This window comes from Trachurus trachurus (assembly GCF_905171665.1).
Source record: "Trachurus trachurus genome assembly, chromosome: 4".
Lineage (NCBI taxonomy): Eukaryota > Metazoa > Chordata > Actinopteri > Carangiformes > Carangidae > Trachurus > Trachurus trachurus.
The window spans coordinates 11,795,141-11,821,165 of NC_139898.1; the positions used below are offsets into that span (position 1 = coordinate 11,795,141).

The 26,025-nt window shown below is 43.4% G+C and overlaps 3 protein-coding genes across 5 annotated transcripts in view; all 3 read right to left on the reverse strand.

The window, feature by feature from the left end:
- Nucleotides 1–161: 161 nt before the first annotated feature.
- Nucleotides 162–6,977, reverse strand: serbp1a (SERPINE1 mRNA binding protein 1a). 2 transcript variants are annotated; one of them, XM_083970170.1, is made up of 9 exons: nt 6,599–6,977; nt 4,875–5,070; nt 4,066–4,209; nt 3,862–3,930; nt 3,168–3,242; nt 2,808–2,976; nt 2,067–2,111; nt 1,716–1,952; nt 162–1,534 (listed from the first exon to the last, which is right to left on the reverse strand). In XM_083970170.1, exons 1-9 carry the CDS (start codon nt 6,855–6,857, stop codon nt 1,478–1,480), a joined length of 1,251 nt encoding a protein of 416 aa, XP_083826296.1. In that variant the 5' UTR covers nt 6,858–6,977; the 3' UTR covers nt 162–1,477. The 2 variants fall into 2 exon arrangements, with proteins under 2 accessions (XP_083826296.1, XP_083826295.1); XM_083970169.1 differs by having other exon boundaries at nt 3,862–3,933.
- A 2,635-nt stretch (nt 6,978–9,612) lies between these two features.
- Nucleotides 9,613–13,686, reverse strand: hsd17b7 (hydroxysteroid (17-beta) dehydrogenase 7). The gene is made up of 9 exons (XM_083969430.1): nt 13,555–13,686; nt 13,028–13,234; nt 12,840–12,932; nt 11,825–11,939; nt 11,018–11,212; nt 10,815–10,928; nt 10,635–10,691; nt 10,460–10,558; nt 9,613–10,357 (listed from the first exon to the last, which is right to left on the reverse strand). Exons 1-9 carry the CDS (start codon nt 13,587–13,589, stop codon nt 10,262–10,264), a joined length of 1,011 nt encoding a protein of 336 aa, XP_083825556.1. The 5' UTR covers nt 13,590–13,686; the 3' UTR covers nt 9,613–10,261.
- A 232-nt stretch (nt 13,687–13,918) lies between these two features.
- The window catches only part of ddr2a (discoidin domain receptor tyrosine kinase 2a), a 31,442-nt gene continuing 19,335 nt past the window's right edge, over nt 13,919–26,025 (reverse strand). The window contains exons 3-17 of one of the 2 annotated variants that reach the window (XM_083969926.1): nt 23,640–23,742; nt 22,837–23,068; nt 22,397–22,544; nt 21,350–21,452; nt 20,599–20,782; nt 20,260–20,500; nt 20,023–20,088; nt 17,954–18,090; nt 17,608–17,773; nt 17,036–17,268; nt 16,735–16,862; nt 16,414–16,611; nt 16,088–16,322; nt 15,822–15,971; nt 13,919–15,740 (exon numbers count right to left, since the gene is read on the reverse strand). In XM_083969926.1, coding sequence (XP_083826052.1) covers nt 15,609–15,740; nt 15,822–15,971; nt 16,088–16,322; nt 16,414–16,611; nt 16,735–16,862; nt 17,036–17,268; nt 17,608–17,773; nt 17,954–18,090; nt 20,023–20,088; nt 20,260–20,500; nt 20,599–20,782; nt 21,350–21,452; nt 22,397–22,544; nt 22,837–23,068; nt 23,640–23,742 — 2,456 coding nt within the window. In that variant the 3' untranslated portion in view covers nt 13,919–15,608. Of the gene's footprint in view, nt 15,741–15,821; nt 15,972–16,087; nt 16,323–16,413; nt 16,612–16,734; nt 16,863–17,035; nt 17,269–17,607; nt 17,825–17,953; nt 18,091–20,022; nt 20,089–20,259; nt 20,501–20,598; nt 20,783–21,349; nt 21,453–22,396; nt 22,545–22,836; nt 23,069–23,639; nt 23,743–26,025 lie in introns of both variants that reach the window. The other variant, XM_083969925.1, reaches the window with a different exon arrangement.

Consider the following 26,025-nt stretch of genomic DNA (forward strand, 5'->3'; position numbering starts at 1 on the left):
TGGGCTGTGACCGTTTAACAGGCTCTCTCACACAGTCTGTCACTTAAGAGTAGAGATCATAGACAAGGAGACATGGTTGAAGGCATTAAGCAACACAAACTTGAGCTGGACATAAGTAAAATCATTTTCCCTTTGGGCAGGATAAAAAAGGTGACAACGCAAAAGATTTATCGACCATCTTTATTTACCGACAGAGGTCTCTAATAGCAGGGCTAGAATTCACACATTTGTAGAGCACTTCAGTTGTTCCACACAATGAACGACTGTATTTCTTTCAGAGCAATTATGCAGTGGTGCCACTGTGGAAGCTACAGGGCAAGTCAACAGTGGAGGAAAATACCAGCACAGAACAAACAGCAGAACCAAACTGACGCTGGGCTGAGTTTACATGTGTGGAAGGATGCTCGAGTGGAGTGTGTAAACAGTCGGGAGAGGGTCCGAGGGGGCGGGCTAGGGCCTCAACACCATACACCACCTCTCCCCATCACTCTTTGCAGTAAAAACAAAGGCTTTGATTGCACATGGTGAGTTATCAGAGATGAAATCGCAAGGAGGAAGAGACATTAGATGGTGAACCGCACCCCGAATGCAAGTACATCAGAAGACATGGAGTAACTTCCAGCTTCAAATAAATCCACGGGACAAATGTGGCAGGATCGATGCAAATTAAAGAGAGTAATCACCAATGCGTTCCTCCAAAATGACCTAATGTTCCTCCTTCAAAATATTTCAGTACAAAATAACCTTAATACAGATTTAGGTGCCATTCCATCAATGCATTCAAATGTAGACAGCAGTGCTTGACCAGAGATCAAGGGGGTGTCCTATTTGCACCATGTGAAATACAGTCTCTGAAAGAATTTATGAAAATAGTCAAGATTTACAGGCCGAAGATCATAGAAGAATAGACCTCCTGTATAAAATATAAAACAATACCCCAGTGCTAAAGAAAAAAAAAATCCATAAATCTCAATGAGTGAAGCTGTAACTCCATCTGAAATACCTGGTGTGGCAAAGCTTATGAGCTTGGGTTGGAGCTCTGCAGTGCCTATTGTAAAGCAAGCAAGCAATGGCACACACCAAGCTAAAGATATTCTTCTTATGCTTATATTTCGAAATGCATATTTTCAAGCAGCAATTACAAAAATTTATCAATGGACAATGCATAACCTCTGAAAAAAATACTGTATGAAAACATCCCTGCTACTTTGTTTCCAAGTACAAAACCTCTACCAATAAGTTGCTCCAGAGTAGCAAGAAGTCCTTTTCTTTTTTTTTTTCTTTTTTTTCTTACTTTCTGTTTTTTTTCCATCTTTGTTTTCTTTTTATTGGATAAAACTCAGTCCTCACATTGAGTGCCATAGTTAATGACAGTCTTCTCCATCATTTCACTTTGCTGAAGGATCCAGGAACATGCAAGCCTCGTAGTGGAGGTGCTCAGGAGGCTCCTGTAGGCCTGAGGGTCAGCAGCCAGGGCTTAGGCCAGGGCTGGGAAGGCCTCTGGGTCGTCCACGTTGGGCACAGACGCAGATGACTGCAAAGAAAAGTCGTCATTAAGTAGCAGCTCAAAGATTCAAATGGTTGATTTGTTATGTTCACACGAAAAGGGAAACAGAGGGTATCAGAATTGAAATCAAGTAAATCCATGAACTCTTTAATTCTAGCAATTGTTCTGGCCCCGTTTCACAGATACTAGGCTTCATAACATTATCTACCTTGTCGGGTCTTCCGCCAGTGCGGACCGGCCTAGTGGCTTCACCGCCACCTCCACCTCCACCGCCAGCGGCACGGTCACCGCCACCACCACCGCCAGCGGCACCGCGGCCACGACCACCGCGGCCACCACGTGGTCCTCCGCGTCCACGGCCTGGACGGGCCATATCTCCAAAGTTGATCTCCAGCTGGGACGTAATGTCATTGGCTGGCTTCCGGAAGTGGTGCTCATCGTCTCCCTGACGCACAGAAACAGGAAATTAAATGCCAGTTATGATTTTGTACACTTGGAGTTTTGTTTTTGTAAGTATGAGTTGATGTCAGATAATGTCCAACAGTGATCAAGATTTTACCTTAGGCTCTTCAACCTCAGGATCAATCAGATCGTCTTTCTTGACCTGTGACAAAGACATTTTTTATAGAGTGAGAAAGATACATAATGTTTCAAATGACAAACTTTGAGGAGAAACATTTTAATGCAGGAAAAAAAAAAACATCATGTTCTGCTTTTCTTGACTGTAAAGTCAGTATTGCAACCTTAGTCATACAGGCTTGAGACCTCATTTAACTTGTACTGTTCTACACCTCAAAACACAGAGTCAAGGTTAAAACGTGTTTTCTGCACATTCTCACTGGGCATATCTGATCATGTTTCTTTTGCTTTACTCTATTTTATTTGTTGCTTTTTAAATTATTGTAAATTGCATTACATATATTCACATTGATATAAGGCAGCATCAGCTTCCACATATTTCAGTGGTTGTAGGGAGTCTGGGACTTTCAGGGGTTTTCTACGTTTATTTGGTATCAAACTCAAATCAGTTCACAGGAAACTGGTGCCTCACTTTTTTAAAGTGTGCATGATCTCCCTGCTGGAGGAAGAGGGCCTTGTAGATAAAGTGAAGGGGTTTCCCTCACTACACAGAGTGGGTGGTTGTTCATTGCCTATTAGTATACGTGTTATTTTACTGCTTTAAAAGGAAATAAATGTGGCATTGACAATAATAACTTGTGAAAAAGCCCCTAGGTTCTATTAAGACTGGTGATGGCCAAGTGTAGTGTAGTAGTGTTGAGTGCATCTGATTCTGACTTACCTCTGCCTTGGACTTGTGCAGCACGAATCCTTTGTTCCAATCAGCTCCCTCGTTGGCTTTACGGATGTTGAACTCCACCTTGGCCCGTTCCTTGTCCTGCATGGCCTTCCACTCATCCAGAGTCATCTCCTTGGGGCCTTCCTCCTTCACTTCCTCTACCTCATTCTCCCTTTTAACAAACACAGCGACAAAGAGTTGAGTGTTGCTGTTGGCCTTGACAATGATTTTAACTTGCATCGTAATACAAATTCTGGTTGATTTGATTTGAACACAATACTGTAGGCTACAGAACCAAAGACCACACCAAAAACAAAAACATCTGTCCTGTTAAGTCCTGACAAGATTCATAGGAGAACATACTTGTTCTCAGAGTCAGCGGGTGGATGCTCCTCTCCTTCAGGGTTCTCTTCAGTGTTGTTTGATTGGTCAAGCTCACTATGAAGAGAAAACAAATCGTGGTCAGATTAACACATTCACCGAAACATAAGGCTCACTATAAACAACCAGGAAATTAGAATGTGAAGTTTGGCTTTCGTTGCTGCTTTAATTTGTCCATTATGCACATGGTGTCTACATTCTGGTGGAGGGAGACTAGCACTCAAATCGGGGTCAAAGATATCACACAAAGACCCAGAAAAGAACAACACATTACGCTGATAGTTTGATGATTTATTGCGCTTTTGTATCAGACTGTTTAAGCCAGGTGTATGCAGCATACTGCATATTTTGTGCATTTCTAACTGTTATTTTACTCAGACTTTTTGCCATAGTGCTGCACAGGGATCACATGCAAGTTGGAGTTAATTAACAGAAAAGGAAATGATGAAATCTAAAGACAACCACACCCATCTTATCCAAACTATCTCCAAATGTAACTTCTACAGCCATCAAACCACACGTTACCCAACCACAAGGGTTCTCCAAGTTCTTGAAATACATCATACAAAGGGAAACTTTTCACATTTATTGACAATAACAGTGTGCGCACGTGCCCTTATGCTTCCCCAATGTCCCATCATGTTAAATCTTTCATTTTGCATACATCGGAACTTACTTAAGCTCATCCTTGACGGTGCCCCAGTTGTGAGATCCACTTCCACCACGCTTCTCCTCACCTTTCAGACTACTGAAACAACATTTGCTTTAGCCAGGATCATGACACATACACTGCATTAAAATACACACAAAGGTCTTTAAGCAGACCCTGTATAAGTTATCATTTTATACAAGGATAACATTTAGAAATGAAAGTACTTACGATCGGTCACTGCCACTGTGTCTATCAAATTCACGTTTTCCTCGGGAATCAAAGCCATCGCTGCGACCCATGCCGCGTCCTCTGCCCCCACGGCCGGCGCCTCTGGGACCGCCGCGTCCTCTCATCGGCCTATCACCAATGGGTCTAGAAGAACAGACAAAGAGTATTATTCACCTTTGCCTGTGAGGAGTTAAAAATGAAGGCAGGGCCATCTACTGGCTTTAATTTTAGTGACTGCTACTTGTTTGTTTTCAAGCACATCAAATCTGGAACAAAGGAAATGTAGTACACTTTGGTAAAAGGTGTAAAAAACACAGCCTGAAAGCTGTTGGCTACCAGCCAGAATGAAGACGGGTGTGGTGCGTATCCCACCCATTTCAGAGGTACGAAAAACCAAAATCTTATCAGTTGAAAATGTGAATCCTCACATTAACTTGAATGGTCCCAAAGGAAGAAAACTGTGTCATTTAGTCTTCAACTGGAAACCATAGATAAATTAGCCAAATAAGATAAGCTGGCAAATGACAATTAAGATTTTTTTTTACGTGGTATCATTTTTTTCACAGCTGTTGAGATAAATATGCCTCCAGCAGTTTAGGCAAAACCTTACCCCACTAAGCCTTATCATTGTAAACAACGCCTTTAACAGATACTGTGCCGACCCACACCCCACAGGGAGAGCTTCTTTTGCCTCATGTGGAGCTAGAAAACGCCCTGTAAAAGTTATGATGGTAGTGGGCTCACTTAAACCGTCTTTCAATTATGACTAACGTTCAATTAACACCTGCTGATCGGAAATTAAAACTCACTTCTCCACCGAGAACTCGCCACCCTCAGGCTTGTCACCGGCATCACCAGCAGGCCTCTCGAAGCGGCGAGGTGGCCGCCGGTCGGCAGGTCGTCTGTCTGTTGGGGGGCGCCCGTCTCCCTGGCCGCCCTGGCCGCCCTGGGGTCTGGGGCCATCGCCACCTTCTGGCTTGCGGCCCATTCTCCTCATGCCAGGACCTACAATTGACCACAACAGGAGGATTAGAGGACCAACAGCATTAATAGATCAGGGCGCACTGCTGAGCACCAACACACAAGAAGGATGGGAGGGCGATTGTTCTGTTGAACTGGAGCAAATAATTTCAATTAATGTGGAGAATCAAAGACATTCAACTGGTATAGCCCTTTATTAAATACTCTGCAACGCTCCTCTGTCTGCAATTTAATCATAATAAACATGGTGTAAAAGTGAAAAATGCACAAACAATCACTTGGAAGAAACTTTGAAAAAAAAAAAGTATGTGATTAAACTTTGGGGTTTGAGAGTTTGTGGGATAATTGATCAATTCCCATTTTGATGGTGTGATTTCCAATCTTCTCAATCAGTCACCCTGTGGATTAATTTAAAACCTCTATAGTCTTTAACCCTTTGAGGCACATGGTTGACCACGTCTGGCCCAGTCCCACCCATTGACCAAATCACCAGTTACTAAAATAGACACAGTCCAAGACATAGCAGCAGCTGGGTGCACCACAGTCGCCGCACCTGTCTCATCTTCTCCCAAGCAAACAGCTATGAGCCCAGTTGGCAGCCTGACATGATGATAATGGCCAACTAACTGCCTGCCTCTAGGTATCCATCTCACTTCCTGACACCACACGTTTCACTTCTGCTTGTAGTAATTTATAGTCTTACAAAGTTTAGATGAGGACAAATACATCGCAACGTCAGAATATAAAAATCGACTTGTTTTGCACAAGCAACGTGATGTTTTACAGGATATAACACTTTAGGGAGACGGTATCTGGTTAATACTAGAGCGGAAGAAGTGACGGCGGACGGGCAGGTCGACCGCATGCACCGAGCATGTATTGTGCGCCAATGGGAAGTGGCAGTTTGGAGGCTGTGCTTTAACACGCCCCGCACGGCAACCACGAGGTTCATCTCCATGAGAGCGCTGCAGCTCCTACTGTCTCCGTGACAAATCCACCTCCACATCGCCCACGATTAAAACTCAACTACTGACTTTTTACACTTGTTTAATCACCACGTTGAATTTGCATCTGTCGGGCCTCGCTAAAAACTAATTAAATATAAATTTGTAATAAAAGATATTGGTACAAACTGCTCTGTTTCGGCCTATTCGGATCTAAATATGAGCAACAAGTGGCCCCACGCAGGGTCACGGTGTGACAGGAGTCACATCTGAGCTCTTCACGGCCACTCTCTCTCTCTCTGGTCACCAGGCTCTCGGGTCCCACCTGCTCAACAAGGCCGATGGGGAACCAGCCAAAACAAGCTGGCCTGCAAACTGTTTATCACCAAAAGGCTGAAGCGGCACAGCTCCCACCGACAAACACGCGTGTTCAGGTGTCACGGAGCCGTTAACGACAGCATATTGGGACACAAAAGACACACCACGCGGACCTCATGTCACGGGAGCTTATGAACCGTTGCTAGCTAGTGAGCAGCGAATTAGCCTGTTAGCTCAAAACCTTTCAGGGGCTGCTTGACTAAAAAACACAAAACAGAAAAACATATTACCATCTTTTTTGAGTGGGACGGGTGCCTGGATCTCCTCCTTCTTGTCGGTCAGTGGGACCTTTCTGTCTTTTTGGGACTCCTTTTTCGGCTGCTTGGCAGCCTGGGCTGCAGTCTTGGCGGCACCAGGAGCAGCAGCCTCCTTCTTCTTCTTAACTTCGGCCTGCTTCAGCAGCTCAAAGGGATCCGACTCGTCGTCAAATAACTGGTCGAACCGATTGGTTATGGCACAGCCAAAACCTTCTTGCATTTGTCCGGGCATGATGGCGCCCCTTCAGCAGGATTTTCCTCCGATTCTACGAGGCTTGGTGCGAGCACTTCGCTAGATGAAGCCACAAGATGGCTGGGAAAAGGACCTTCTTCTCTTCCGGCGCGATAGACATCCGGGACCTCGGAGCTGGCGCGGGTGGGGCGTGTAGTTCTTTTGGAATCGTCAGCAGTTGACTTAAACAGAGCGCACGTTAATGGAAAAACTACACTACCCACAATGCTGTTCTCGCCAGTGTTGCCAGCCCCCGTGAAGCCAAGCATGGGAGCTCTCGTACACAGTCTTGTTTTGACTCCTCGGTAAAACTTCCCCAGACCTGCAGTCTGCTGCTGCACAATGTTAAATCAGATTTACAGGCCGAACAGGGCTCAAACACCCCGTCACCCCCGATTTATGTATCCCGCATTCATGTCTTTATAAACCTGTATGGCAGGCAGCAGGTGCTTCTGTTTTGCCATTTATATTTACCCCCACACAGTAGGCTATGTCGCGTTAGAAAACAAAATGGGTTGTATAGCCTAAATGTTGTATTTATAAGGTAGTGTCAAAAATCTTGAGCGAATTCCTCGCAACGAACAAAGTGTCCTGACATTTAAATGTGGTTCAGAACAAGTATTCACACTGCTGAGCCCCCAGGCTCTTTTTAAACCCTGCCTGCATGTGGGGCTAGTAGTGTAAACAGGCTCAGCATGTCACAGTAGCATGTAGATATGGAGTTAGCACCACTCCCTGGTGTAATAAAACCTGATCCTGAGTGTGGTTCTGTGGATAAGGGTAAAAACACGACGAGAGGGGAATATTTAGGTCATCTCTAGCATTTTCCATTTCTGGCACATTGCCTTAACACTGGGCAGAGGGAGGCAAGCTGACAACCTAGTTAGTTTGTAGCAGTTTGTTTACATAGGCTACATTTGTAACATAGTGAATTCTGATTCAGGTAGGAGGCAGCTTGATGGCGGTTATGTTTTCACTTAGGCTTTATGTGACTGGTTATGAATAAGTTGGTTTGTTTATTAGACACACGGTCTGTCTGAGGCAGGCTATGATATGTTGACACAAACAACAAAAATATCTATGAAATCTTGAGGAAGTTGATGCAGTGTATAGCCGACAAAGTATTTGTAGGGTGATTAGATGATTGATAAAGTCAGTTGTGAAACACAGCTGACTTTATTTGGCAACTTATTGAAAGACAGAAAGGAAACAACATTCTTAAGTCTGAGAATTATAGCCTACAGTGCAATTCACTTTTACTACACAAACCTCTTTCTATTAGCATAGTGCAACTTGAAAATTTAGCATCACTGCCACATAGCCTAAACATTTTAAAGGAGGTCAAAAACAATATTAAGTCTACTGATATCTCATTTAAGAATGTATGAGCATCCAAAGATTTTACTGCAACTTCCACACAAGATATTGACTTTTATTGTGAATCTTGATGTTTTATTATGGCCCAAGCCATCAGGGTTTGTCTTTTTAAAAATGTGGTCTAGCATTCAATATGAATCCCCAGAGGAAGGCACTCTGAATGTCTCATTGATCATTGATGGTATTTTGGGAGTTGTGGTGGGTGCTGGTGTTTGACCTTAAAAGGAAAGTCAAACACTGCCAGCTGATGGACTTGTGTGACCTTTGTCTTTGTCAGGGAGGCAAACTGACACAAAGCACATAGCACCTGTTTAATTAGTTGAACTCATATCAGTCTGCATAATCATTCTGCTTTGGAGCAAAGATTAGCTACATTATTTACATCCCTATACACTCAGTCGTGACAACCAAACAGCATTCAAAGCTATGCTTCATCCACCCCCTTAGGTATTGTTATTTTATAACTGGCTACTGTTACTGTAGCCTATTGATATGTTAGTGTCTATTGTTTGTTTTGTCTGGTTCGGTCTTGTTGAATTGTGTCTATTGTGGTCTGTGGTCTGGTTTGAAATAAACTAAAGTAAATAATGATACAGTAAGTCTGAGCTCATGCTAAATTATTCAAACTATGTTAGTTGAATCCCATAATATTTTAATTAGTTTTCCTCAGTTTGCTTATTTGTTTCCAGCTTTATCACTGTGCTTTTCAGCTTCATTGCATTATCATACAACAACCCAGGGGCAGCTCCTGGAAATCACATAACATTAGGCTACATGATTTACAGTTCCAGACCAAAATTGTTCTGAAAATGGGAAAAGCATTGCCTATACTAGGCCTACATCAAATGAATACACTGCATGCTATAGGCTATTTGGTACCTTTGGTCCTTTTATTTTTCTGCACCTGTTTGGATTTTATTGGAATTATCCTAAATTTCATTTCTCAAAATGTTCAATTTGACTAGATTGTGTTGATTGTTTGTTTTATTGCTTGATAAAAGCAATAGAAAGTGTTTATAAAACCTTGAACTTCTTCTCACAGCCGTCATAATTCAGAGCGAGGTGACTGCCAAAGCAATAATAGGCTGATTAATTTCTGCTCGTCTCCGTCTCTTCCTCACTGAAGTGGTCCAACCCACATGGATGATGCTGCCACTCGCAGTGACAGTCTCTCCCGAGCGCACTGCTGTGGCAACTCGGAGCCGATCATCATCCACCGGAGAAGATGACATCTCCGGTCAACAAAGCCATGATGGAGTCCTACGCGCTCATGGTTATGGTCATGGGCACGTTTTTCGTCTATTTCTGCGGGATGGTTTGGGCTTTTTGCAACCCGAAGCTGAGCGGCTCGGAGGAGGAGGAGGAGGAGGAGGAGGAGGAGGAGGAGGAGTGCGGGGCTGTGACACAAGCGGCCGGACCCGAGGACGACCGCTGCGCCTCACATCCTCCGGAGCGGAGTCTCAGGTGCACCTGCGCGCCTCCGTACAACGCACAGGCGCTCACACAGACGACTTACGTAAACTTCTGGCACGACACCGACAGTCTGCTGTCGGACTGCACCGCACACTGTCGTCAGGATCATGGAATTAACAACCAGATTGGATACAGTCCCTCCTTCACCGCATAGGATGATTATCTGGTGACCTATCACACTCTCCAACTCTGTGTGTGTGCAAGTGTGTTGTTCCTCTCACTTATCATTCTTTAGAGTCAGCGGAAGTGGAGAGGAGGGGTGTGAAATGGACAATGCTCAGTTAGTTTTATTATAAGCTCTTTATGTGGAGACATTTTACATGACACACATACAAACAGCAAGTCAGGCTCACAGGATCACTGAGGCTTCTGCATCCCCGCTTTGAATTCAGGCTTGTGTGTTGACAGTGTTATTCTGGTGAAGTCAGAGAGCCATGTGCATGTTGCTCCCAAGTGACCTGTCAGACAGGCATAAAACTGTCTCCGTCTGGGAACTGGGTGTTGTGCATCAGGATGATCCAGATCCTGCAGGATCAGTATGGGATGCGCTGGAATTACTTCTGCTTTTCCTTCAATTTCTTCCTCACTTCACCTTCTAGTTGCAATAACTTCTCATACAAAACCTCTGATGTTTCCAAATCAATATCCATCTGTAAAGAGGAACAAAGGACACTTAACTCATTATGTGAACTATAACAAGACAATTAAAACTTTTTTTTTTTGGAGGAGTGGGAGGGTATTCCTTGTCGTACCTTATGTGGTTGTGTGTAGTTGTTGCCCAGCCCAGATGTTAAGCTGTGGTACTTGCTTTGTGGGTCCAGTGTTTCAGGCTTTTGCTTAAATAACCAGAACTACAGGGAAAAGCAGCATTACTAAATGAATCTGTACTAAACTGTGGGGGTGAAATTAAAATTTAATTTCACATACCAGGGCTTCAGCTCCATTATAAGGTGTCAGGGTGAAAGTATTGGTGAACATTCTTATCTGGGATCATGAAAAGACAGACGCAAAACTGATTTTAGACATAAAAAAAAAAACACAGACATCAGATCAACTGGAGGGGACAGGCATGTGTAAGTAATTTGTACCATGAAGAGTTGCACTCACAAGCCAAAACAGAGGCATTAACAGAGTCCAGAGGAATGCTGGAAAGGAGGGCAGGATGCCATAAGTCAGACTGGTCTTCACAAAGCCAGGGCAAATCACAGATGAGTACAATCCCTGGAGAGCAAAAGGACAGTTCAAGTCATCAATATCATCAGAGGCGCAGGTGAAACATAGCATGTGAGGTGAGGTGTGTGGGAGCCCACCTGTTTGTTGTAGTGTGTGTTGAGTGCCACGCTGAGCAGGTCAGAGGCATATTTAGAGGAGCTATAAGGCTGGGTGCCAATCTGGTGCTGTATGTCCTCAAGGCTAAAGGCTGAGCGGCGAGCGTTACTGGATGAGGTCCAGATCAGCTGCGAGGTGCGACCAGTCTGACACAGAACCGGCTCCAGTTCCCTGATCTGGGCCACAACACAGAGGAAGTCCGATCCACAATAAGTCACAGATGCCCATTTGTTATCATTATATAAGAAAGAATGCAGTTGTATGAGGCACACTTCCTTTAAAGGAATTTTAATTAAATTTAGAAACCATGTTGTCACTCATGAATGTAGCTTTAGGCCTACAACTGACTCACTAAAAGAATTTTAGATTGGATTAAGTTTTTTATTAGAGTGCTTTAGTGCAAAAATACCTCACTTTCACTCTGACTGTTTAACTATGTGATTGTAAAAGGAAGCATTTTATTCCCCAGCAGAAAAATGAATCTCTATAATCTTTCTAAAGTGTGAACAGGAACTTTGAGAAGGTTTCTCTTTGACAGCAACCTGCAAATGCACAGTAAGCAGAGGACTGTCCACAGTGACCTCCTGGGTAGAACAGTACGCACTGTTAATTTTTAATGAGCCATCGCTATTTAGTGACACACAGATCCAGTATCGCCTATTTATGTTCCCACAAGGGCAAACAGCTGACACAAAGAAATGCAGGAAATATGGCTCTGTGCTGTATGTCATTTGTGAATTAGACCAAAATTGCAGGTCAGTTACTTTGACAAAGTAGCTGTGACTCACTAGCAGGAAGTGACCAAAGAGGTTGGTGGCAAAAACTTGCTGAAGGCCATCAGAGGTGACACCGTCCATCTGCGTCAGAATGCCCTCACCAGTGGCAAACATGGTGACGACATTGCTGAAATAAAGGCAATATTAGACGATGAGCTCTGGAAGTGGAGTATGGGAAAGTGATGACAAGTATTCAAGGTGAGAACGGATATACAATAAAGTGTCCAAGCAAATTTCGGTCGTTAGAATTTCATGATATATTTAACATAGAAGAATACATAATATTATTGAATGGCCCCATCAGTCTAAACTTATGTATCGTGTCATAGGTAGGTGTGGGAATAAAGGTTGAATTTAATTTGAACTGTCACAACATTACTATTAAAGCAGAAGTAAGTGATATATTTGTGTTAATATAAGTCTTAAATAGTTATATCTTCCGACAGCAATCACTTACATAGAGTGTTTGGACCGAAACACGGGTCTGTCAGTCACTCTGCTCTGCTCTGAGCCGAGGAGAAAACTTTTATCGTATCCTACAGTTTTTATCCAATGAGGAGAGAGAACGGCATGCAGGGCTGTGTGTGCAGCCAAGGGACGCCGTGAATGTGGTGACGTAGGGACGAGGACTGTTATGGTGCGTTCAAGGAAACTCGTAACTCGTGTTTTTCCGACCTGTGAAGTCGTACCAGTTCAATCTGGTACGAGTTCATGGGTCGGAAGTTACGAGTGGCCGTTATAGTGACTTTCACAGGTAAAACAGGTCGGAAAAACACAAGTGGGTTGCGTGAAACGCTACAAAGTCGTAAGTTGTGACTTGAAGCTGTAATTTACGGTTTCAAAAGCCTACCTGGAACGCAGCATTAGCCAAAACGACCGGATCGCTTACTTCTGCTTTAATTACTATATATTGTACTGACGCAAATTTGCTTATTATCCCTTTAAAAAGAATGAACAATTAAAAAGCCAGGGCATGCTGCACCACACAGTGACATGGAGGGGCTTCAGGAATCAGGGGCATCTGTACCTGGAGAAGAGGCCTCTGAAAAATGCCTTCACATCAAACTGTGGGTTGGGCATAATGCCTGCGTTCAGGTAAAGGCAATCCAACCGGTTATATCTACATATGACAAGAGGAGACATGAAACAGCATTTTGGCATACAGTGTTGATGAATGTTTGACTTGGCAGCGGTGAGGTCATCCTCCCCTCCCACCTGAGTTTGACCTCGTGTGCAGCACTGATGACGGAGGAGACGCTGCTGGTGTCCATCTGCAGCAGGGCCACCTGAGCCGTGGGGTGAGAGGCGAGGAGGGCAGAGCGAGCAGCCTGAGCCCGACGCATGTTCCTGCAGGCCAGACACAACTGCACACCCTCCGTGTCCTCGGAGAGCAGACGCTCACAAAGCGCCAGGCCAATGCCACTGCAGAGATACACACAGGGCACGTGCAAGTGTTACTCCTACATTTAAAGGTAACAGTGTGTCAAGCAAGCAAAACTTATGCACACCTTTTAAAATGGACAGGAGAGTAGGAGAAGACAAAATTAAACAGAAAATACTCCCACATACTGTCTACTGGTTATTGATTTATAAAAATCAATGACACAGAAATGAACTTGTTGAGTACAAAGCAATGTAATATAATTAACATTCACATTGACAGGTTTCAAAAAGTTTAATAAATAAGGTAGCCTACATTAATAATACCATAAAGCAACAATCAGCAGTAGAACAGTCTTTACCTGTTTGCTCCCGTCACCAAAACCACTTTGTTCATCTCTTCAGGTTCAAACTAGAAACAAACTACATGGAGAAAAAACACTAGAAAACACTTATTTAATGCTCTTTAGCTCTTTCAGTGCAACAGGCTTTCTGCCTGGACCACAACGTGTTGGTTTTCACTCTCCACTCCTCCTCCACACCAGGATTGGACACAACAACAGGACCCAGCCAATGAGATCCTAGGACCAGTCAGCTGAGCTTCAAGGACCACCCCCATAGTATGACATATTCAGCCCACCCCAATAACTGTGAAGGCAAAAGCTCACTGAGAGATTTCCATCTCTGTTTCAATTTTATTTGTATTTTCTCTATCAATATACAACTTTGGTTTACAGTATATAAAAACATTCTCACTGAAATGTTGAGTACAGAGATGTAATAAAAACCAAACAAATCAAGAAATTTGTCAGGGTGCAATAACACCTTTACAGCTATACATCTGTCTCCAACACTGAGGAGATTGATGGTTGACATGAAAACATTTGTTTTATTCAATGAGAATCACCACATGCTTCACAATCCAGAATTTGTCTCCAAACCAAATATCATGTGTGGCGGATTTGTACAGATTTGTTTGCCCAGATTGCAAAGTACAGATAGATAAGACTGACGTCCACATATGTGTCAACCTATATGCTTTAGAGCAAACATAAGTGTCTTTCATGTACGAGGTAAGTGGGACAAAGGCCTCTGATAAGAGTGGAGAACCTGTAAATGAAGCTGATCAGGCAGAAACAGTGGTATGCAGTATGAAGTTCAAGCTATAAGAGCAAAACACAGAAATATTCCATACGGAGAAACAAACAGAAAAGATAAGGAAAGGATCCAGCTAATACATGAGCAAATATAAACCACTGTGAAAGTGATCTGTAGACTTCTTTGGTTCCAATGAAACATAGTGAATATCCCCATTCCCTCTACATTCCTGATTTAAAAGACTATTTACCTTCTCTTTAACGTGCTCAACATCCACAACACACTTAATGTAACACCTCTCCACTGATACAGACTGTAAACATACTGTTGAACCAACATAGCACAGGGGCACAACACAGCTCAGACTCCTGATTTTGCAGTTTGCACTTGAAAAAACAAACAAAATACACATATATGTGTATATATAAATGTTTTGTGAAGCTGTTTTTCTTTGCTTGGTGTGAAAATCCAATGTTTGCAGGAACACTGCTGAATCAATTCAATTCTGATACTTCACACACATCAACTTAAAAAGCATATTAATACACACATATATAAACAAAACATAAACAAGACAAACACATATGAACATATAAATATAAAGTACAAAATATTGATATTTTGGATTTAGACTTATCTATTGAAAATACACAGTCATATACACGTCATGTTCAAATCACTAGGAAAGCTGCAGGGAGATGAGAAAAACTGAGTGAACTGATAGTCTATTCTAAATTAAGACACGGTGTTTGTTTGAGCAACTGAGATGAAATACTTGAAATACAATGAAATGTAACAGTAATGGTTTGCTGCACGTTTCCCTTCTACATTCAAGCAGTCCTCCAGAAGAAAACACTGGACAGTTCTTCAACAACGTTTGTAACATGGGGAAATTTAAACGCACATTAAAAAATTAGAAATATATTTTTCAAAAGTGCCGAATGTCACTTGCTACATGTAATTTTTTGGCTTTCGCAACACGTACGTGTGTGTGTCAGGGTTGGTGCACTATGAAAGAGTATGCCTATGAAACATCTTAGTCAGCGTGATTGTGCTAATTAAATTCAAACTGACACACACACACACTCATACACAAGCACACACACACACACATACAAAATGTCTCTGGTAGTCCATATGTAGTGTGTTTAGTCCATGGAACAGTGTTTCCCATATTGTAGCTTGTAGCCCACAGGTGGCTCGCAACCCTTTTCGTCACAAGACAGCTTAAACCTGGAGTGTGTCCACGACTCTTGTTAAGCACCATTTCTTCCGCAGATGCAGCAGACTGGGAATCACTGTCTTAAACAGCCCTGGCTTAAGGCTGTATTTCCAGGAGGGCTTGGTGTATTTCCTGGAAGGAGGGCCGTTCTTTTGTATTCCTCCTCCAGCAGCTCAACATGATCTTGTAGAGCGAGTCTGGACAAAGCACAGGCTGAGGCAAGTAGATCTGCACAAAACCGAGACAGATGTAAGTCCAAGGGTTCGTCGGGTTTTATTATACAGGTGAAATGTTTGTGACGACACTTACCTGTCTTTTCTGGTCCCTGAAAAACTCCCCTGTGTTCTCTATCACCTGCTCGTCAGTGAGCTGAGAGTAGGGTTGCTCCTTGCAGAAGTTTAGTATTTCCCACAGGGTCACCCCAAAGGCCCACATGTCGCTGGCTGTGGTGAACTTTCCCTGCACAACAAGACGCCATGATGATAATGATTAGTCTGTTTTCACACATAACCAGCAAATATTATCTTTTAAATTCCAAGACAGATTCCCATCAACACAGGGTAAGCAGTCCTCACCAGCAGGATGCTCTCCCATGACATCCAGCGTATAGGCAGCACAGCTCTGCCCTGAATGCGGTAGTAGTCGCCGCTGTACAGGTTTCTGCTCATGCCAAAGTCGGCTATCTTTATCGTGTACTTCTTGCCCACCAGGCAATTTCGCGTGGCCAAGTCTCGATGAACGAAGTTTAGAGAGGAGAGGTACTTCATCCCCGATGCTATCTGAGTGGCCATGTAGCACAGATTATTGAAGCTGGGCAGGAGACAGAAATGGGTCATGAGTTGGGAAGGAAAAAAAACAAACTATTGTACACACGTGTTTTTTCCGCGGTCACGTCGCTCACCTGACAGTAGGCGCATTGCTGAGCAGAGCGAGTTGTCCCTCGGGTTCATGACGGGACAGAAACTGATTGAGGTCTCCGTTCTCCATGTACTCTGTGATCATACAGAGCGGGTCGCTGTAGATGCACACAGCTAGGAGGCGAATGATGTTAGGGTCCTTCAGACGCGACATGATCTTTATTTCTTTCAGGAAGTCATTCCTACCGACACAAAAGCATATGCACAAGTTACTGTAAGTGGCTCAAATTAAACTGTGATGAATTAGAATTATTATGAACTTCATATTCACAATTCAGGTTACCCGTGGCATCCAGAATCAATACCTGGCATTTTTATTGGCATCTGAACGGAGCATCTTCACAGCCACTAAGACTGGCAGGTCCTCAGGGATGTCAAATAAAAACTCTTTATTCATGAACTCCTGCATTCCCTCTGCTTCACACAGGTGCACCTGAGAGGAGAGGAGAGGAGAGGAGAGGAGAGGAGAGGAGAGGAGAGGAGAGGAGAGGAGAGGAGAGGAGAGGAGAGGAGAGGAGAGGAGAGGAGAGGAGGATGATCAAATTACAATATGGCTTTTGCATTCATCTCATCTGAATCTGTAGAGGAGCGGCCCGGAGCACCCACCTCTCCAAACTGGCCCTCTCCCAGCTTTTCTTTGAATGTGAGCAGTTTTCGCGGGAACTCCTCCACTGCGACATCCTTCCCTGATAACAGGTCCATGGTCACGGCAGGGATGGCATATGTGTTGCTTCCAGTCACTCCTTGCAGGTTTACAATGTCTGCCTCTGCATAGTGAGGGACGCCATCTTGGACGACAGTGGTCGTGGTGGACTTAGATGCTGCTGTGCTGGTGGAGGCTGGAACACAACACACGGTGGACTGTAACCAGGGCCGTTGCTAGGAATTCTGGGCCCCCTGAAAAAATACTGAAGTGGGCCCCCAACCCCTGACTTTTCATCGCTATTTTTTTTTTTTGATTGACTGTGTATAAGAGGAATTTAGTAAAAAAAAATAGAATCAGTCTTGTGGGCCCTACTGGGCTGTGGGCCCCTAGAATTGTCATCACCTTTCTCCCCTATGCAACAGCCCTGACTGTAGGACGTCAATAAGAGACTGAATGTGTTTACTGTGCATATCAGTCTAAAATTGGATATATTTGTAAGCAGACTTGTGTGTATGTGTGTGTGTCCACCTACCTGGCTCATCTGAGCTCTGTGCAAACTCCGGCAGCTTACAAATGAGGCGTGAGGGCTCCTGGTAGTCGGGACCGAGGGGGAAGATGCGCTCATACGTTGAGTTGGACTCCTGTTCGCTGGTTGTGCTTGACTGGTTGTGGTTGTGGTTGTAGGCGAACGTCTCGCTCTGTATTGACAAACTAGCAGTTAGTTCATCGTCCAGCATCCGACGGGAGGCCTAGAATGAAGGACGTGGGGGTGAAGGAGCAGATCTGACCACCTCCCGAGGGGAAGGCTCTGAATTCTTAATGAAACGGTGTGTTGCTGTTGCTGTTTGCGTGATTTGCCATGTTTGCCATGAACTCACCTTCTCCAGCATCTTCTGCCACACCTGCCTCCACAAGATGATGACAATGATGGCCACAAGGATGAAGATAATGGCCACCAAACAACCGATCAGAATTCGAGTGTCGCTGTCGTCGACTTTGTGGGTGGGGTCGTCTTCTGAGGGGGGAACAGGAAGATAAAACTTCAATAATCAGTGTCCAGATATCAGGGACTACACAGTAAATCTGCAATTCTATCAGAGTAGTCGTGAAGTGTTTGTCCATCCAAATAACTGGACTGAATTATAAACTGTGTCCAAGCAAATTTCCGTCAGTACAATAAATAGTAATATATAGTAATGTTGTGACAGTTTGTATAAATTAAATTCAACCTTTATTCCCACACTGTACAGCTTACCCATGACACAAGACATAAGTTTAGTGATGGGGCCATTCAATAATATAATATTAAATATATCAAGAAATTCTACCGAGTCCGACGGAAACTGGCTTGGACACACTTTAGTTTTCACCTTCAGCATAAAAAGAAATGGCAACAAGCACGTCTACTGAGTGCAGTAAGGACCAGTGTGTGAGAGTATAGGATGGGATACAATATTCATAATAATGCTCTAATTAGTGTATAATTACCCACAACTACAAATCCCTGTGCTTTCATTAGCTTAGAATGAGCCCCTCATATGGACCCGCACTATGGTACACCACTATGTTTCTACAGTGGTCCCTGAACAGACAAACCAAACACAGGATTTAGAGACTGTCAGTGTCCTGTCTTCCTGTGTGCTCCCTGCTGGGATTACCTAATGCATCTCACCTATGTTGATTCCCCCACCTGTGCCTGGTTTCTCCTTGTGTATTTAACCTCTGTGTTTTCCATTGTCCTCTGTCAGATCTTTTTGTTCACTCAACCAACCCTGTCTCTACCTGTGTCTGCATTTGGGTCCAATCCCCTCGGTCCTGACAGAGAGAGCCTTTTGAATTTTCCATAAGTTTGGAAAAGGATGATTGAGGAAAGAGGTGTTCCCCACCAGTTGTCACTAAATCCTTCACACTGGCCTTTAAAATCATAACCAATATCCTTTTTAGGTGTGCAAGTGCAAAGATACTGCTGTTGTGGAGGTTATCTAATGATATAACTTACTGACACAACAAAATTGTGCAGAACAAGTTGTGAGAAGTTAACAGAAGACATTTGAAATATAACACAAGGAAATGTTTAAATAGTAAAATGATTGACAACTGTGTTGCATTAAGTTGCTTCATTAGTCCTGGTATTGTTCATTATTCACTTGAATAGGACAGAGCCAAATTAATGTAATTGGGAACACCAGTGCTTTACTACAAATACTTTAGTCTGTTGGTTCCCACAAGAAATATCACAAACAATTAGTGTTATTAGATGTTACACCTATACCTGTCTGATCTGTGTTGTTGACAGACCAGAAGAAGATGTTCCTGCTCAGGCAAAGCAACAGAATCAAGTTTCTATTCTACATATCTTTCTGCAGAGAAAAAAAAAATATTTTCAATTATGACCCCTTTGCAACATTAGCATTTTGATTAGAAACTGTAATTTATAGATGTTTATATGGCAAGGTGAAGAGGGCCCGGGCGGGGATTGAACCCACACCTCCCGGGTAAGAGTCATGCGCGCTTGCCAGTCACCCAAAGGGACATCCCCTTGGCCAAGTAGCCAGGGCACATGATCAATTGGAGGCATAGTGACAGGACCACCACTGTCACATTTATATATCACAATAGGCTTTATGCACAGCTCCACTACTTCCTGAACTTAAACATTGGACAAACTGATTAATCCAGATGTGTCTGACTCTGACCTAAGTAGTCACAACAATGGTCAGACACACCTGGATTCATCAGTTTTCCAATAATGTAAGACAGGAAATAAAGGAGCTTGTTTAAGTTCAGGAAGTAGTGGAGCTGTGCATAAAGCCTATTCCTTTACATTTTTCTAGCATGTTAAAAAAAAGTGTCCTTATTTGTTATTTCTGCTGTTCAGTATCAACACTGTATACCTTTTACTTGTGCTATAGACGTGTGCATATGAGTGTGTGTTGTGGTCACAAACCTGGTTGTGTGTTTGGTGGTAGTCCTGTCTTGGGTGGAGCCAGTGTTGTGTTGTACATGGCTGTGTCTGAAAGGGAAGATGACACACAGCTGATCAGTGATATGTAATAACAACATCAAACAGATGAGAATAGTTTTGAACTGAACATACTGTATATATAATCTCTAACAATGTGAAACTAGCAGGGGGCATCTTAGTGCAGTCACGTATTTGTCCATGCAGTTCTTCAGTCTGTACCTGACTGGAAGGTGATCTCACTGAACAACATCCAGGCATCAGCAAAGTAGAACTGGCATTTGATGGCACTGGCCATGTGATTGGCCAGGTTGACGGTGACGAAGCGAGCGCTGGGATTCTTCTCGTCCACCACAGGGCTGAAGGTGAGCGGCGTGGCCTCCCAGTCCGACTCAGAGCGGAAATAACACACAACCTGCCGGAACGCCTTGACACGCCAGGAAAACATGTTGTTGCAATGGACCTGGAGGTGGGGACACGTGGAGAGAGTTTTTTTTTAGCACTGATGATGTAAAATCAAACAGAAGTGAAAATGTTAGCGTGTATAACAATGAGTTTCACCTTCATGGTGGTAAAGTTACGTGTGCGGTCAAACTCAAACATGATTTCCACGTATCCACTGGGGAAACTTTCATTGTTCCAGCCCACGTAGTCATAGCCAGGCCACACATTGTAGACGTGACTGTGTGTAAAGTCGTCCAGGCCACACACTCCGTCAGTCAGCTGGCCCAAGCCCTCGGTCATACTGAGGAAAACAGTGAGGGTATGAGAGGCAGAAAACACTATCACCTTGGCAACATCCTTTCATTTTCAAACTACCATCCATCACCTCCGTCAAAATGTTTTTAATGGTGCAACCATTCAACACCAGGTGGCAGCATTACTAAACAAATTCCTCACTTCTGCTGTTGGCTTTGACATTGTAATATGGGCCATTTTCTTTTCCCTCTGCTGTGTTTTCCTGACAGAGGAAAGGAGCTCTGTGTCATGGAGGACATTATTCACCATGCCATAACCCAAACACTAATGTCAACAAAAGACTCAGAATTTTTCATTCCGGTTTTGAAACTTTGCAAGCACGGTTGACTCAGTCATTCCCATGAGGTATTGCCTAACAGTAAACCACCATGACCCACTCACTGCTGTCTGTCTCCTTGCTTTCACCATGGTGACCGGGCAACAACAAGGTGAGGGGGGGGGGGGGGGGGGGGGGGGGGGGGGGAGTACAGACAATGGATGAGAGCAATGATGAAGCAGGGAAGTGGTGTGTGAAAGCAGTGAGAAGGGAGTAGGAACACGCGGAGACACACACCTGTAGATGACGGCTCCATCGTAGACAGAGTCATTGAGATAAACAGGGTGAGCAGGTAAGGTCATCTGTTCTCCTGCTGGGGCGTTGTACGACACCAGACCATCTACGAAAACATGTGGCGATATCGGATTATTCAATAAAGAACTAACACACTGGTACAAAAAATATATATATATGGTTGACTTCATCCAGAGAATAAACAATGATTGACAAAGAACTAGAGCTCTAACTAGAGGAGACTGTAATGTACTTGTGTCTTGTTTTGTAATTGTCTATTGTATGATTTGTAGTTGTGACTGTGTCTGTTGTGTAGTTACCTGCCTTGGGACTACGGATTAAATTTAGCATTTGTGCAAAGTCTGGTGCATTTACATAATAATAATAATAATCATAATAATAAATTGTATTTATAGAGCACTTTTCACCTGAAGAACAAGTCTCAAAGCGCTTAAAATAAAAGTTAGAAATAAAATAGAAATAAAAATAAAGTTAAATTAGCAAAAAAAAAAGCACAAGGACATTTTAAAAGACCAGGACATCACATTGATGTTCAATGCAGCAATGTTGATTAATGTGGATTGTCCCAATACAATAAATAAATAAATGAAATGAAATGATGACACTGATCTCAGACTAATTATCTGTCTGACTGAATAGAAAGTTTCAACAACCAAAACTGCCAAAGTACCCCAAAAATATAAAATTTAAACTTCAGATTTTCAGAAAGTTAAAGTGAAAGACAAATGCAACTGGGTGTTAAAGTACAGCACTTGTCAAAAACAAAATTGCAGTGGCTGTATTGGAAACCTTAGCTTGAATAGGTGAATCAATATTTAGTTTGTTGTGTTGTTTTGATAACAGTTTACTGCTTGTAATTCAAAGGTGAGACAGAACCAGCTAATCCTCTTTATCTCTTATGGCCTCAAAGGTAAAATCTGGCACCACAGCTCAGCTGTGATCTTTGCTCCTCGCTTCCTGTCTCATCAGTCCTGGCCACATATCCTCTCCTTTCCCATCAACCGTCAGTCCACCTCAGCCACATCTTACCCAGCCATTCACAGCCATACAGCTCCACTCTCATGCAGACGTTCATGGAGTGGTCGGTGACGGGCATGAAGCGGACAAAGCGAGCAATGATCGGTGGCTCCAGGTCCTTGAGTACAATGTCATAGGCGTTTCTGTTTCCTTCAATCACCTGAAGGTAAAACAAACACACTTTGACCTCACTAATGATTACGAAAGACTGAATCTGTGCGATAACAAAATCATGGCCTCTTTATATGGTTTATAGATAATTTAAAAATACTGATTTAGTTCAATATAGCATCTCTATCATCTCCTAAAACACACAGTCATACCAGGAAGAAGCAATGACTGCCCATAAAATATGATCCGAAGACAGTGCATCTTTATCAGAAATGGGTTACAAAGGTCGGAATAAATTATACAGCGGCATCCAAACCAGACGTCCTGACAGGTCGACTTGCCTGTTTGCCCTGTCTGTTTCTCCACGAGATCCACCGGCTTCCATCACGACTGTACTTAATCTTGTACATCTGGGCGAACTCGTTGCCAATGCCTCCGGCGTGACGACCCTGGGTGCCCACAAGGGTGATAAAGTGCAGCGAGCGCAAGTCAATCTGGAGGAACTCCTTCAGGTTGTCCGGCTCGACTGTTATCTCCGGACACCACGCGCCATCACCCTCCTCAAAATCCAACCTGGAAGAGGGACACATGGAAAGGGGAGGAGGGAAAAATAAAATAACAGTGGGTGGATGTTCATATTAGAATTACAGCAGGAAAGGGAAAAGCGCAAGGGAGAAGAAGAATTAGGACAGGATGGAAAGGGAAAGGTGAGAGGAAAGTAGAAGTAAGTGCGGCGGTGGATTTCGGTTCTTATGGCCTGTTATGAAAACACCTCAGTTACAGTCTGTGTCGTAAATTCTTACTGTGTTAATTTTGGGCAAGGGGCTGGAAGAGGAGGGGGATGGGCGAGACAGAAAACACAGCCGGGATGGATGGGGAAAGTGTATTACATCATTATCCTGATACTTACTGAAGGCCACCCAAGTTTTTGCTTTTTGCACACACACACACGCACACACACACTCCCTTAATCATGTGGCTACAAGTAGAACTGATACCCCAGCTTGTGGTTTACTGCAAATAAACAAGCACAAGCACCTTACAGGATACACCACCCACACACACACTCATTATCAGAGTAAACATACTATGAAGCGCGTGTGTTAGTTTGGGAAATGTGTGTGTGTGTGCACGTGAGACCTACCTGCCATATCTAGCAGCAGTGGATTCGGACCACTGGCTAGAGGCAGAGATGTCCTCGTCCTGTATCTGCCCTCCCGACATGCCCAAAGGATATCGACACACACCTGTGACACAGCAAACACATTTCGTTAAAAGGCTGAAAGTAATGAACAGACAAGTGGACGAATATGGAAACTGTAATGAGGGTCAGCGAAAAACCACCAGACGAACATCCTCCATTTGTTCTGACTTAAACACTGTTTACCCAAAGGGGGAAGTGTCTAATTACAAGTGCTGTCGTCTAACAGGAGCTTTTTTTGTTTACCGGCACCCTGAAAACAGTAATTCTGCTGTCACTTACAGAAAGTCCAGCTTTGATTATGTAGGCTAATCCTTGAGAAGCCAGAATTACAGAATGACATTTGTTATGCTTTTATGACACAGTCAGGAAAACATGACCTGTTGTTAAAGCAGAAGTAGCCTAAGCGGAATGTGTGTGTTAATATAAGTCTTCAATAGTTATATCTTCCGACAGCAATCACTTATATAGAGTGTTTGGTCTGAAACACGGGTCTGTCAGTCACTCTGCTCTGCTGTAAGCCGAGGAGAAAACTTTCCTTGTATCCTACAACCTTTATCCAATGAGGAGAGAGAACGGCATAAAGGGGCGGTCCTCTCTGTGTGTGCAGCCAAGGGATGCGCCTGCATGTGGGGACGAACGAGGGCGGGGACTGCTAACTCCATCAGCTGACAAAAAGTTAGCCAAAACGACTCGATCGCTTACTTCTGCTTTAAGTTCCATGAGAATGAGAAAAAAACTGGTCATCTCCTTGACATGCATCACTGAATTTATCACAATCCAGCTGGAAGTGATGTAATGTAATCGGGTAACTGTTTCTAGGTATTATAGCGATCTACCTGAACGCTACTTCTTTATGTTTCATGCTTTTACCCCAGAGAGTAGGCTATTATCCTTTTTTTTTTACTCTGCTCTGCTTTGTTAGGGCTTTGTGTTATTTTTCAGTTTCAGTTCTGAGTTTTAAATTGTAAAAACCTAAAATATAGATATAACATATTATATTATAGGCTACTACATTTAATGAAATGTAGCTACTCTTATATTGTAAGTATTTCGCTGTCATTTATTTGCATATTTTGACTTGACACATTTTGAATGCGGGACTTAGCTCAACTCAAGATTTTTCACAGTTTTGTACTGTTTGTAATGTAACGTAACTTAGATGAATAGTTAAGAAATTGATCTTTTTTCAGGAATTAAGTTATTGCTACATTAGTAGGCCTATCAAGTGTTAGCTAAGTTGCTAACAAGATTGGAAATTAGCAGAGCAACATCCAACTCTAATGATGTAATTAAAACTTATTATGGTCTATTTAACCTGAACAAAAGCTAATGCATAACTTGTTGGTCTATAGCTATTTCTCGGTCAGGCATATGGTTGCCAGGAAACCAATTGAGACACCAGGCTAATGTAGCCTATGCTAAGCTAAAGTAATTGGCAGTAGCTTTGTAAGCAGCATGGATAAGAGAGCGATATCACTTTAACTCACAGTGAATTAGTATAGGTACTTTTCAAAATCTCTGACTAGTTGAAGAGTCTGAATCCTTCCCCCACTGCAGCTGCACTGATATCAGGATGCCACAGTGGCCTCAACAGCGACCTTATGGAACAAAGCAGCGGTTCCTCAACTTGACAATTAATTAAGTAGGGGCTATATAAAAGCAGGATATGTGAGAAGTCTTTCTTCCCCTGGCATTTACCTGCTGAAACATGCAGCTCCCTTCGCTTCGCTCAGACCAACCACAGTGCTGGTCGGTGCTGAAAATTCATAACCCTTACTCAAACATTCAACAGACATTCACAAGACAGAACTACTTAATTCCCAGCTCCTGTCAAGAAATCTGCACAATGTGATGGATAGTGCTGGATGAAGCGGTGGGGAGGAGGAGGACTCTACACACACACACACACACACACACACACGGATCCAAGTAATTACAGAGTCTTTGCACTCAAATTGTGGTTGCTAGCTGGATCCATCAGTGTCTCTGCCAGTCCAAATAGGACTGGTATCAAGCACATGTAGGCTACAGGAGTTTGTGTGTGTGCGCGTGTGCGTGTGTGTGGTAAAACCGGCTGGTTTCGAGCACATGCCGCCCCCATTGTGCGGTCAATAGAAGCAATATGCCCTCTGTTTCCTGCGTGCCCCTCCACCCCCTCATCCTTATTTTTTTTTTCGGTCTCAGTTCTGTCCTCTCCTCCTGTGTGGTCTTTCTCCCCCACTCACTTTTCTTCTCCTCCCTCGAGTGGTGAGAGTTGATTAAAGTTAACACCATGATTTAGGAAATCTTCATCTCATTAAGACTGAGTGGGTTAGCGGCTAACTGA